Consider the following 11765-nt stretch of genomic DNA (forward strand, 5'->3'; position numbering starts at 1 on the left):
TGATCCAATAAAAATATGATGTTTTTTTGCACTGTTTAGGTTTTAGAAAGTATTACAATAAACTAAACAGGTTTACTATCTACCAACAAACATGTATTAGTTTGGAGATAAAAAATAAAACACTGTAAATGCATGTAAAATAAGAGATTACTTCGTGGTCTGTTCTAATCTTAGATGACTTTAAAGTTAAACTATATAAGTTAGTTTAAGTTTGAAACAAAAAAAAGCTTAAACTTTAGATAAAGTTTAAGACTTATGTATTTATGATATACCATATAATTTATCAACCTAAAACCTAAATCATAAAAATAAACCTAAAACAAGAAAACTCACTTATGAAAGATAGAACAGTTTATGGTAAGTAAAATTTATCTTATAAAATTCTGATAACTAAACTTTCAGCAAAAATATTCTAGATTTTGCATTTTTTTTATTAGCATACTTAAAAGCTTTACAACGCTAAGCTGATAATTTTAGTTTATGAAAATGATTAAAAAAATAGGTCACGGGAACTCAAATTTAAAATAGTTCACGCTGGTGATTTCGACATAGATCTTCAAATTAAGTTTGAAGGTTAGCTACTTTTGGCTAATATACTTTAAGGTCAATCTGATTTGAATATTTGCTGAGTCATCGAAAAAAAACTGTTTTCATGTTGTTTTTAAACTTAATTATTGTTACTTTAATATTTAACTATTTAAATTCAGCAAATATAAAAATCAGACTGACCTTCTTGTATACTTTCCGCTATTTTTCACTTTCAATAATAAAGCATGTTTCCTGCACTAAAAATAAAAAGGTTTACGTAAATCATAAATAACATAAAAAGTTAACAGTATGTAAAAGGTCACAGAAATATTATAAGTTAAGTCATTTATTTAGACACGAATGAGACATTTACTTATGTAAGTTTGTCTCTTAAAACCGCACCGGTAAATAATACTGACTTACTTCTAATCGTTACCTTTATTACAACTAAAAAAAAGTTTATAAAACAAAAATAAATATACGAGTTGTTTTGATATAGATTAGATTGTTTACACGTTGAAATTTGTGATGATATTATTTTCTAAATTTATCTTGTTTAAAAATAAAATCTGAATTTCTAGAGGCTAATTGTTTGTTTCATCATTTATACAGTTCAATGGTTTGATATGTTATATCTTGAGCCCTTCCTAAAACTTCAATACATCGTTTATAAAAGTATACTTTATTTAAACTCTTTCTAATATTTTTATGAAAATTATCGAGGTTACTTTAGTAAGGGTTAAAAACATATTTTAGTGAATAATGTATTTGACATAATTAAAAATGTATATTTTTTGTTTTAATGTTGTTTTGTAATGCAACTAAGTTTAACGTTTACTTTACAACAGAAAAACTATTTTTTATTAAAATTTATTACACATTTTGATTGGCACATGAGGCGAAATAATTACAAATTACATAAAAAAAAAGTACAAATGACGTTAAAATGTAAAAAAGGAAAGGCCGGCGTGGCAATAAATAAAAAAGTTAAAACAAAGACTTTTAAATAAACAAAAACATTACAAATACAACTCAAAACTAAATAAAAACTGGTTTAATTTTTTTTTTGGAATTGTTAAAAAATTGAAATTTGTCTTATTTAAGATCAAACAAGATTAAAAATTAAAAGAAATTAAAAATTCTGAAAGTGTGATGATTGGCGGTTTTCGAAGTTGGGGTTGTCATGACCACCGTCTTCGAGGGGAAGTCCCTGGTCCTTTTTGGCGCGAACGGAAACAGACGTGGAAGCCATTTCCGTCGCTTCGTATTGTCCATCCCTGGTGCCTCCGACAGAGTTGTCAAATAGGGGGTTTCCGAAATTTCCCCGCGACTTTTTCGTGCTGCAGGAAGTAAGATTTTTTTTTTGTGTTTGTAAATAAATATATACTGCAGTAAGTAAAACAAATGAAAATTATTTCTTGTAAACTTTCATCAAGTGATAAAATTAGTATAACTTCATTTTAAAATCCTCAAACTCTTTATAAGTCTTTTTTTACAAAACAACTTTAATCTGGACTAAAAACTATATCAGTTGCATCGAACAACAGAATGCTAGTTTAATAAAAATGTTTTAAACAAATATAAAAGAATTAATAAACAAATATATATATATATATATATAACTCACTATACGGATCTGTCGTACAAGTACCAGAACAACAAAACGACGATGGCAAGACCGAGAATTGAACCAATTATTATCCCCGCCACTTGACCTTTAAATTATTATTTAAAAGTTTACATTTTATTTACTTAGTACGAAGTATTTTTTGCACGGTTTAAAAAAGATTTTCACTAAATAACGCTAAAAAAAGTTTTTAATATAAAATACTTATACGTAACAAAATACGTTTAAACATATAAACGTGTTAAGCCTGCTGGTATCAGATATTAACATTACTTTATAACAAACCATAACTTTTCATTTGTTTATTTTAAACAACTCCGATAAACTTATTAGTATCCTTAAATAAAGTACGCTTTAAAACCTGCTGAAGTTTGATTGTTTATCCTGATGTTTAATTTTACTTTAGAGTCAACAAAACGTTCTAAGAAATTTCAAGCACTTTCCATACAAAAATACAACTCAACAAAAACACGTATATTTTTGTTTGTGCATTTATCAAACCATACCTCCGTTGATTCCGTCGGTGTCCTTCTGTTCCACGGGATCCCTCTTCTTCTCGCACCTCACTCCCACGTACCCGTCATCACAGTTACAAGCGGGCCCCCCGTTGTTCACCAGGGAGCACTTCCCGTGGGACGAGCAGTAGTTGGGCGGGCACGCGGGTTGGCACAGGCTCTCGTCCGTCTGTTGGTATGTATGTGTATTATGTTCATGTATTTGATGCGAGTGTAAAACGGTTGAAAAGTTCCTTAAGATTTGTTAAACGCTGTTATTATGGTGTGTACTAGTATAGTTTAAAGCATAAAAAAATTGTTTAATTTCTTTTGGATTGATTTAAATTATGCATAGTTATTACTTGAATGCGGGTTGACACAGGCTCTCGTCTGTCTGTTTTGATAAGTGTGATTCTAACTAACAGCTCATATAATAAGTTTAGCAAAAAATATTAAAACATTTAAAGCCATAGTCTTTTGTTGGTTATATAGTAAGTACATGTGTGAGATGGTTGAAAAATTCTTTAAGGTTTTATTAAACAATTTACTTTATATACACTAACTTTAAGCTTGTTTTAGAATACAATGTTCTTAAGGTTTTGAATAACTTTTGTTACAAAACAACAGTTATATACTAAACACACGTGCAACACTTACCATGAAGTTCATGCAGTCGACTTTTCCGTTGCACAGCAGCGAAGCGTCCAGGCACTGCCCGCCGCCGTTGTAGCAGTAGAACTGGCCGGCCTTGCACTGGTTGCTGCATTGCGCCTCGTCCGCTGCATTGCTGCAATCTGCAACGCCGTCGCAAACGTACAATCCCGCCACGCACTCGTCGTCCTTGCATCGGAACTGTGAGTTGATTAAAAAAGTTGTTCAGAACCGCTTTGATTGTGAGTTTAATTTGAACAACTGCTCGTTTGAGGTGAGTTTTCTAAAATGTAATTTAATACACGGTTTCGACGCTCTTTTTAAATTTCCATAGACTAGCTGCGCCGGAAAAAAGTAATGATTTTTTTTATGTTCAATACTTCAAAAACACTACAAAGATTGTGCAACTCTTGAAAAAAAGCTTCATTCAAGTTAATAAGCGTAGAAAAGTGTAAACATATAACTCATTATGTTTTTGACTTCAACTATTTATCTGATTTTCTGAGCTAGTTTCTACTGCTACTCAATTTTACTTTACTCAATTTCTTCAGACTAAACATGTCTCGCTAATAGAAGAACAAAATATTTTTTGTTTAAAGCTTAAATTATAAAGAAACAAAAGTGGCATCAGAACAAAGCCCTTAGTAAAATTACAATGCTCAAGATGTACAAACCTTTTAATTTTTTTATTTAGTTTGAAAAACAAACCTGGTCGGGTCGACACTGCCCGGTGTTCTGGCTGGGCGTGGTCTGCTGCGGATGCGTCGACACTGGAGGGCAGCCGACCTCGTCGTAACCGTCGTCGCAGTCCGTCACCCCGTCGCATTTCCACCTAGTGGTCAAGCATTCGACGACTCCGTTTCTCGCGCACGAAAACTCGTCGGAGGAGCAGACTAAAGGCGGAGGGGTGGGAGAAGATCCTGTTGATTTTTATGACGTCATAATAACAAGTCTTAGTGATTTTAAACCGAATAATACTAAAATAAAGGTAAATATGCTTAATATTCATTTCAATGTTTGGTGATATTAGAAAAGTTTTTGCAAACTTTATGACTATTTTAGCATTTCGTAAAAACTTTGTAAATCACTTCAATGAACAATACTTTATGGATCTGTTTAAAAATAAGAATTTATTATCTATGACGTCACATACCTGTGGTGCACTCCTTGTTGAAGGTGACGTCGTCGATGGCAATAACTCCCCCGTACTGGGTATTCCCCGCGCCCGCCGCCCCTTCGAACTGCACGCGGAAGTCGTGGGTGGTTGCCAGGGGAACGTAGGCGTACTGCCACTGGGCGTCGTACAGCACCGAGTAGCCGACGAAAGTGGCCGCAAGCTGGCGCGATTTACCGTCCGCTGATTGGACGAACACCTTGAGGATGGTGGAAGTGTCCGAGCCTGTCATTGGTTGAAAGTTTGATTGTTGACAATTTAAGTGTAAAACAGTTATCCATCCTAGATTAAATACCAAACACCTTTATGTTTGAATCTGGTAGAATTTGGCGTCGAAGTTTCAAGACTCAAAGATAAACTCAACTAACTTTAAAGTACTACTTACAAATATAAATTTATCATTAAAAAAAATGGAGTCACCTAGTGCAATGCAAGACTCAATTAAAAAACAATCCTGCAAAAAAAACCTAGCCAAGTTACTTGTGGAAACTTTTCAAATGACTAAAACCTAAACAAACCGGTCATGTAGTAGAAGAACCTGACGGCGCAGAGGTCGTGGCTGGCCTTGAAAGCGTCCCCGGTGGTCAGCACCGCCGTGGCGCCCACGTCCCACGATTTCACGTCCACGTACACGAACTTGCCGTTCTGCGAGTCGGGAGTGTGGTCGGTGGGCGGCCCCGATGAGGTCGGGGTGGCTCTGGCGTTGGTGACCCCTTTGGAAAAACTTTGAATTGAACTTTTTGATACTTTTAGTGCTAAATACACACGAGCTAAAGTGGCCTCGGTGGCAAAAACTTTAAGAAAAAAAACCAAAAGTAAAATACTTATTAAAAAAACATTTAAGAACATAGTTGAAAGCGAACATTTACGAAAAATCAAAATAAGCAAAATAAGATAATTTTTAAAATCAGTTGAAACAAGTACCGGTGGAAATGATCCAGTCGTAGTTGTCGTCTTTGTTCTGGGTGTACCTGCAACCGTTTTCGAATATTTGCCCGTCGAATGTGCAGTCTCCGTTGGTGAACTTGCAGCCCACTTCGTCACTGCTGTCAGGACAGTCGTCGTGCAAATCACACACCTTAAAAGAAGTGTTGCGATTGTAAAGATGGTTTTAAAAAGTTTTTAGAAAAACGGTTTTACACTGTGCATAATAATTTTTTTTTGTCAATAAAGTTCTAAGAAAGTTTATTATCAAACAGTTTCGTACTGTTGTATAATTTTTTTTAAATGTGTATTTTTATTTTGTTCATGTTTTGTTCTTCAAGTTTTCACTGTTATACACACCTACCTTTACTAATAAAACCCTATACTTCTGGTTATCCCGTTTTATTTAAACCTTTTAAAAATTTGCATAGCAACCGTACCTGGTGACCAGGGACGCAGATGCCCATGTCGCACTGGAACAATCCGACTTGACAGTTGTGACCAGCCGATTGGTCGCCGCAACCCGCGAATATGACGTCATCAATCGCCACGTGACCCGCGTCCTTTCCGTTCTCAACTTCGAACATAATCTCGAAATCGCTGCGATTAAAAAATAGTTTATTTATTTTTTTTTAAACTTATTTTGTTTGTAAAGAGATCAAATAGTTTTGTATTAGGTGTCAAGTTTCGCTGCAATTTTTCTTAAAGTACAAACTTATTACAAAACAACAACATTAAATAAAATATAGTTAATGCTTTTATCCGCATAAAAGGAAAAACTTTATAATTTTTAATAGACTTTCACATGATTAAATATTTAACAAGTAGTTTCTAATGCCAAACCTTTTACTTCCGATCATAACTGTAGCTTGGGTCCACGCCGATCCCTGGCTTCCCTGAACATTGAGTAGGGTGAGGGGGGCCGCAGTTGAAAGTTTTATTATGACCTTCAATGATCCTATGTCCGTTTTCTGTAAGATTGAACTTGTTTTTAAGGTGTGTTTCTAACGGTAGAAATAAATATTTTCGTTGTTTTACAACGCCTTGCTTGTAGAGTTTAGAAAAGTGATATTAAAAGTAGAATTCGAACAACAAACAAATACCAAAGTACGAATTAAAAAATCACCAAAATTTGACCAAACTACTATATATTTATTAGAAATTAAAAAAATAAACAACAAAACATTAAGAACTACGCATACAAAACTCACACTGTCATCAAGGGACTTCATGGTGTAGTAGAAACTCATCTGGCAGGAGTCCTTGGACATTTTGTAAACGTCGCTGATCAGGTGGGATTTCGTGCCGACCGGGGCCACACTGGACCCGGTTGCTACGTACATGAAGCTACCCACCGACGATCTGATTGTTAGGGAGTTATTGTTGTGGTGTATGGTTGGAGACTTATGTTTTGTAATGAAACTTGTAAAAAATAAAGTGGTTAAAAACAAGTTTCGTAATAAGTTGATCTACGAAACAATTTAGCAATTTTCGAGCAAAAAAAGTAAGCATAAAGTGATAGTTGTGTCATGTTCTAAATAAAGTTCTACATAGTGTTGAAATGAGCAGTTTGTAAAACCTAATTGAGAATTTTTTTTGGTCATGTTTGAAAGTATGTTTCCTTGTGTGCATATCTCATACACTTAGTTTGTTGCAATAAAATAAATTTAAAATTCATTACACTGAACAAAATGTATACTTACCCAGTTGTGTGGTCGTTGCTGGGCACATTGGGGTCTGTGCTTCCTTTGGTGAACACCCAATCTGTTTCTGAACCCGCAGAAGGAGAATTTTTCCATCCACAGGTGTCGTATTCAAATGTACATTGTGCTCCTATTCAGTTTTGTATCGATTAAATAAAAAAATTAGAAATTTAACCTTAAATATGAAAAAGATGTAAAAGCTGATAGAATTTTTTGAGGAGTAAGAATTAAAATTGAATTTTAGTCAGTATATAGAAGATAAAAATTTTAGAAAGTGAACAAATTCCAATTAAAACTTAAATGTGTTACAGCATTAAGTTTTTCGGTTACTAAAATACTTTAAATCAAACGAAATATACTTCCACTTAACTTAGTTTGACTTGTTTTTTTTTAATTGAGAATTTTATCTTTAGACTCCAACCAACCGCAAGTGGCCTCGTCGCCAGGCAGTCCGTTGCCAAGGAAGTTCTTGCAGTAGTCAAGGAAGTCGCACCGCTGCTCGTCTCCGTAGCAACCTGTGCTGCCCTCACCGCACGAGTACAATCCCTCCCCGCACTCGGCACTAGGTGGCGGTTTCGTGGGGGAATTCCCGTGACTTCCCTCCGCATCGTATGTGCAGCCGTCCGTGAAACTGACGTCGTCCAATGAGATCGATTTCGTTCCGCCCCGGTGGTCAGACTCGAACACGACTGTTGATTGGATTGAATCATAAGAGTTTTATAACCAAGTTTTAGCTTCGTCGTAAAAGTATTTAAAGAACTATGTTAGTAATAACTTAACTAAGTTTGCTTATTTAAAGTTGAGCTAGGAAAACTATTTTTAAATTATATTATTAATATTAAATATTTCTCTGATTAAATCAGTTAAAGAATTTTTTAACTTAAATTCACCATAATACCATTATAAATACTAAGTTGTCTAAAAAATAAATTTTCTAATGCTTTTTTAGATATTTATTTAAATATGATGTTATCAAAATATTACTAACTTTGGAAGTTATCGTTCATCTTGGGCACTTTAACTTCCCTCCTCTGCCAGAAATCTCCGTAAGGACCGTCTGAAGTGTCCGTTAGGAGCTGGAAGTCCTTCTGGGTGGTTCCGATCCACGTCCTGGCGTAAACGTTCAATACGTCATCAGATGAAAGCTGGTGCACGTAGAACCTGACGTAACAGTTCGCAGATGTTGACAGGAACAATCCTGTGAAGATATCGTAAAAACTTTAGTTATAGTAGCCTGTGGTAATAAAGAATTAAGGATTAAATTATGATGTTTTATTGTCAAGAAAGTTACACTTGTAATAGAAAATAATATTAATTGAAGTTTTATAAGAAACTAGCTTAAACTTAAGTTTACATACATGTATATGTATAAGCTCAAAATAAAATTATTGTAATTCATGAGGTTAAATAAGTCGTTGTAACATTAAGTTAAACAATTAAAACAACCTAACTCAGTCCTAAAGTCTATAAAAGTTCTTTTAAGGTAAACAAGTTCTTACGAAATATTTTAAACCAATATTACACGTTTCTTAAGTTTTAAAACTTTATCCATTTTCAATTTTAAACACTACTAATTGTTTCATACTATTACCTGGAGTTGCGAATCTGGCCTTGCCGCTGTCGGCGCCCGAAAGCGAGTTGATATTAGCGTACATGAAATGTCCTTCAGGTAGTCCCAGGGTGTGGTCGCTAGTTGGCGCAACCCCGTTCTTCCCGTTCGCCCCATTTACCAGTTGCCACAAGTATTCTTGAGGTTCAACCTGGTAGTTACAAGTGTCCAACTCGAAGTCGCATCTGAAAGATTAAAAAAAGCTTCATAAAAAAGTAATTGAGATTTTGTTCTTAGATTATTTTTATGTTCAGATAATTAGATGATAGAATAGTACCTTTAACGTTTTAATAAACAATATTTTGTGGTTTAAATTTTAAAAGTTTAAAACTAACTCATGTTTGCGCAGTAAACTCAATAAAAATTAGTCAAACTTAACTTTAATAAAAGTTAAAGTGCTGCTACAAAAAATCATAAAACTTGTTTTATAATTTAACTTATAAGAAACACTTTGTTATGGCTAATCTTAGCTAACACTCTAAACGACTTATTATTCCAATACTTAGATAAAGCAAGTTTATTTTGAAATTTTATTATATACCTAGGTTTCTTGAGGTAGCAAATAGTTTCAAGCTCGTCTGTGTTATCTCCACAATCGTTTGCAAAATCACAAACTTGATCGGTCGGCACACAAACCTGCAGTACGTTAGTTTTTAAGGCTTAGAAAAACCTGTATTGCTTCAAAAAATAAATTTAATGCTAACGCCTTAGTGTAAAGATATTAAGTTTGAAGAAAAGAACAATTCAATTAAGCTAATTTCAACTAACAAATTCATTAGTTTAGTCATACAGTTCATTAGTTTATTTGTTGGTCAACAAAACTGCATCTTGAAAATATTACACCAGTAAACCTGAGACGTTTACGCATAAAAAAAGTAAATCAAGCAAAAAAACAAACGTCGTTGGCGCACTGAATCTCGTTGCTTTGACACGTGGCTTGAGGCATTGGGGGTTCACAGTTGACGAAAGTGACGTCATCAATGGCGATGCTGGTTGTCGCTGACGTCATTCCTAACGCTTGGATCAACACCTGAATATTTAATTCCAAGTTAGGGACTTTTTTAAAAGTTAAGTCAAAACGACTGGTAAAGTATTATAAAAACTTAAATTAACTTCCAATAAAGGAGATGATTTTTTTTTTATTTGGCGCAACTGAATTACGAGTAAATTTAAATAACTTAAATTATATTAAACTTATTTATACTGAAAGAGTTCAAAGTAAAAAAAAAACATATTTCAAAAAATTTATAAAAAAATAAAGAACTAAGATAAAAGGCTTTGGAATTTTAAGCATATATTTTTGACATTTTGACGCATCACTGTCTCATAAACCTCGAAATTTTTGCGCTGTCCAATCAGAGCTCTCGCCTTGATCCACCCGGTCTGCTCCAACCCGCTCCTCACCCACGCTGTCTGCTGGCTGTAATCCTCGCTCGACCCGATGTTCACCGACAAGCTGGAGGCCACGTCCGATTGGCTGTCTCCCATCCAATAGGAGAACTCCATGTAGCACTCGGGACCCGTCCTCGAAATTGTTCCGGAGGAAACCTGAGAAAAGTATTTTTTTGACAATACTCTAATAAAGTTTTGATTGGCGTGTTTTCGTAAGCAATGAAATGCTGCCTTAAATAGGGATCTGGTTTAAGTTGCAGGAAAGTTTGTGTATTGGATTTAGTTTTGCAACCTTATAATCTTCAGAATTCCTTTTTATCGTTTTCAATTAACTTAAAAGAGTTTGCAAACCAACAGTCGTTTCAAACAATAAAGAAAAGATTTTAAACAAAATCGAAAAACTCTCACCACAGCATTGGCACCGGTATTGATTCCTTTCGCGTACAAGTATTTTCCGCTACCAGAGGTGCTATCACTAGATGGCGTGCTTCCATCCCCACTCGGCCCTTGACCTACCGTCCAGCTCGCTTGACTGTAACAAATTTTAATTAAAATAAATGTTAGTAAAAAAAATGTATGTCATAGTTGTTAAGTTCGTAGTAGTCAACACTTTAGTTAGACCAAATATTTTATTTGTACACAGCTAATAAGTTTACATAGTTGAATATTTAAATTTATAAAATTATTAATATTTAAATTTGTAATAATCTGCAGAAATTTTATGATTTTATATGCTATCAGTTTTGCACGTTTTACAGAATTTTAAAAATCAATGTTCTAATTTACCTGCCAGCCATTGGTAACCAATTGCAAATTCCATTTTCGAAATTGCAAGTAATTCCAACTGTACAAAAAAATGTTTTTTTTCATTTTAATGAACTATTTTTTTTAATTTGCTGTTTCAAGTTTAAAATAAGCTTTTTTTTATTTGTTTTGTGACAAACACGTACTATAAATGAGATTTAGTTTATTTCAATTAAAAATGTATACATATTTAAAAATTCTCTCCCACATTTATTTTTTACCAACTCACCGCAGTTCTGTTCGTCCAGTCCCCCGGCACAGTCCTCCCTGAAGTCGCACTTCCTGCTGTTGGGAATGCAGTAAATTCCGCCGTTAGGGGCGCAATTGAGCTCCTTCTGGGAGTCGCACGTCGTTGGTATGGCAACCGACGGGGGTGGCTCGCTCGGCGACAATGTTGGAAGAACAGCTGTGTTTAAAATTATTATTATTTTTTTTTTTTTTATTATTATGTTAAATAAACATATTAAGCTGTTGTTTATTCACTTCGAAGGCAAATTTTACTCTTATATAAAAATATGGACAAATGTTACAACTTGTCACAACATTAGTTTGTTTTTGATTTGTACTATTTTGCAAAGTGATTCGTAATTTTGATAAAAAAGCTTTTTAACGTTGCTACAAGTTTTTATTTTATTTTCCTCGAATACAATTAATACTATATTTACATTCAGAACAAACATAACTCTTATTTTTCCAAAACAACTAACCACTGGAATAGGCGCATGATTGTGAGAACGAGATGTCGTCAATTGCAACGATTCCCGACTCGCCTCTGCCTACTGTAGCTATTATCACCACCTAGAAATAAAAAATAATGGTTGTTATTTCTTCCACTGATTTCCATCACAAAGTACTTCTA

At 34.1% G+C, this 11765-nt stretch overlaps 1 protein-coding gene across 1 annotated transcript in view; it reads right to left on the reverse strand.

Annotated features, from left to right (window-relative positions):
• Positions 1 to 1660: 1660 nt before the first annotated feature.
• The window catches only part of LOC145843135 (MAM and LDL-receptor class A domain-containing protein 1-like), a 79259-nt gene continuing 69154 nt past the window's right edge, over positions 1661 to 11765 (reverse strand). The window contains exons 138-159 of the mRNA XM_082950597.1: positions 11614 to 11704; positions 11136 to 11312; positions 10889 to 10946; positions 10511 to 10634; positions 10043 to 10258; positions 9609 to 9740; positions 9252 to 9346; positions 8693 to 8895; positions 8090 to 8299; positions 7527 to 7790; positions 7102 to 7231; positions 6610 to 6760; positions 6242 to 6369; positions 5839 to 5998; positions 5399 to 5552; positions 4993 to 5187; positions 4454 to 4699; positions 4009 to 4220; positions 3307 to 3501; positions 2662 to 2839; positions 2156 to 2243; positions 1661 to 1868 (exon numbers count right to left, since the gene is read on the reverse strand). Of these exons, the coding sequence (XP_082806723.1) occupies positions 1661 to 1868; positions 2156 to 2243; positions 2662 to 2839; positions 3307 to 3501; positions 4009 to 4220; positions 4454 to 4699; positions 4993 to 5187; positions 5399 to 5552; positions 5839 to 5998; positions 6242 to 6369; positions 6610 to 6760; positions 7102 to 7231; positions 7527 to 7790; positions 8090 to 8299; positions 8693 to 8895; positions 9252 to 9346; positions 9609 to 9740; positions 10043 to 10258; positions 10511 to 10634; positions 10889 to 10946; positions 11136 to 11312; positions 11614 to 11704 (3615 nt within the window). The remainder of the gene's footprint in view (positions 1869 to 2155; positions 2244 to 2661; positions 2840 to 3306; positions 3502 to 4008; positions 4221 to 4453; positions 4700 to 4992; positions 5188 to 5398; positions 5553 to 5838; positions 5999 to 6241; positions 6370 to 6609; positions 6761 to 7101; positions 7232 to 7526; positions 7791 to 8089; positions 8300 to 8692; positions 8896 to 9251; positions 9347 to 9608; positions 9741 to 10042; positions 10259 to 10510; positions 10635 to 10888; positions 10947 to 11135; positions 11313 to 11613; positions 11705 to 11765) is intronic.

Source organism: Thalia democratica, chromosome 8 (assembly GCF_965202585.1).
Source record: "Thalia democratica chromosome 8, ktThaDemo2.hap1.1, whole genome shotgun sequence".
In the NCBI taxonomy this organism is placed as follows: Eukaryota; Metazoa; Chordata; class Thaliacea; order Salpida; family Salpidae; genus Thalia; species Thalia democratica.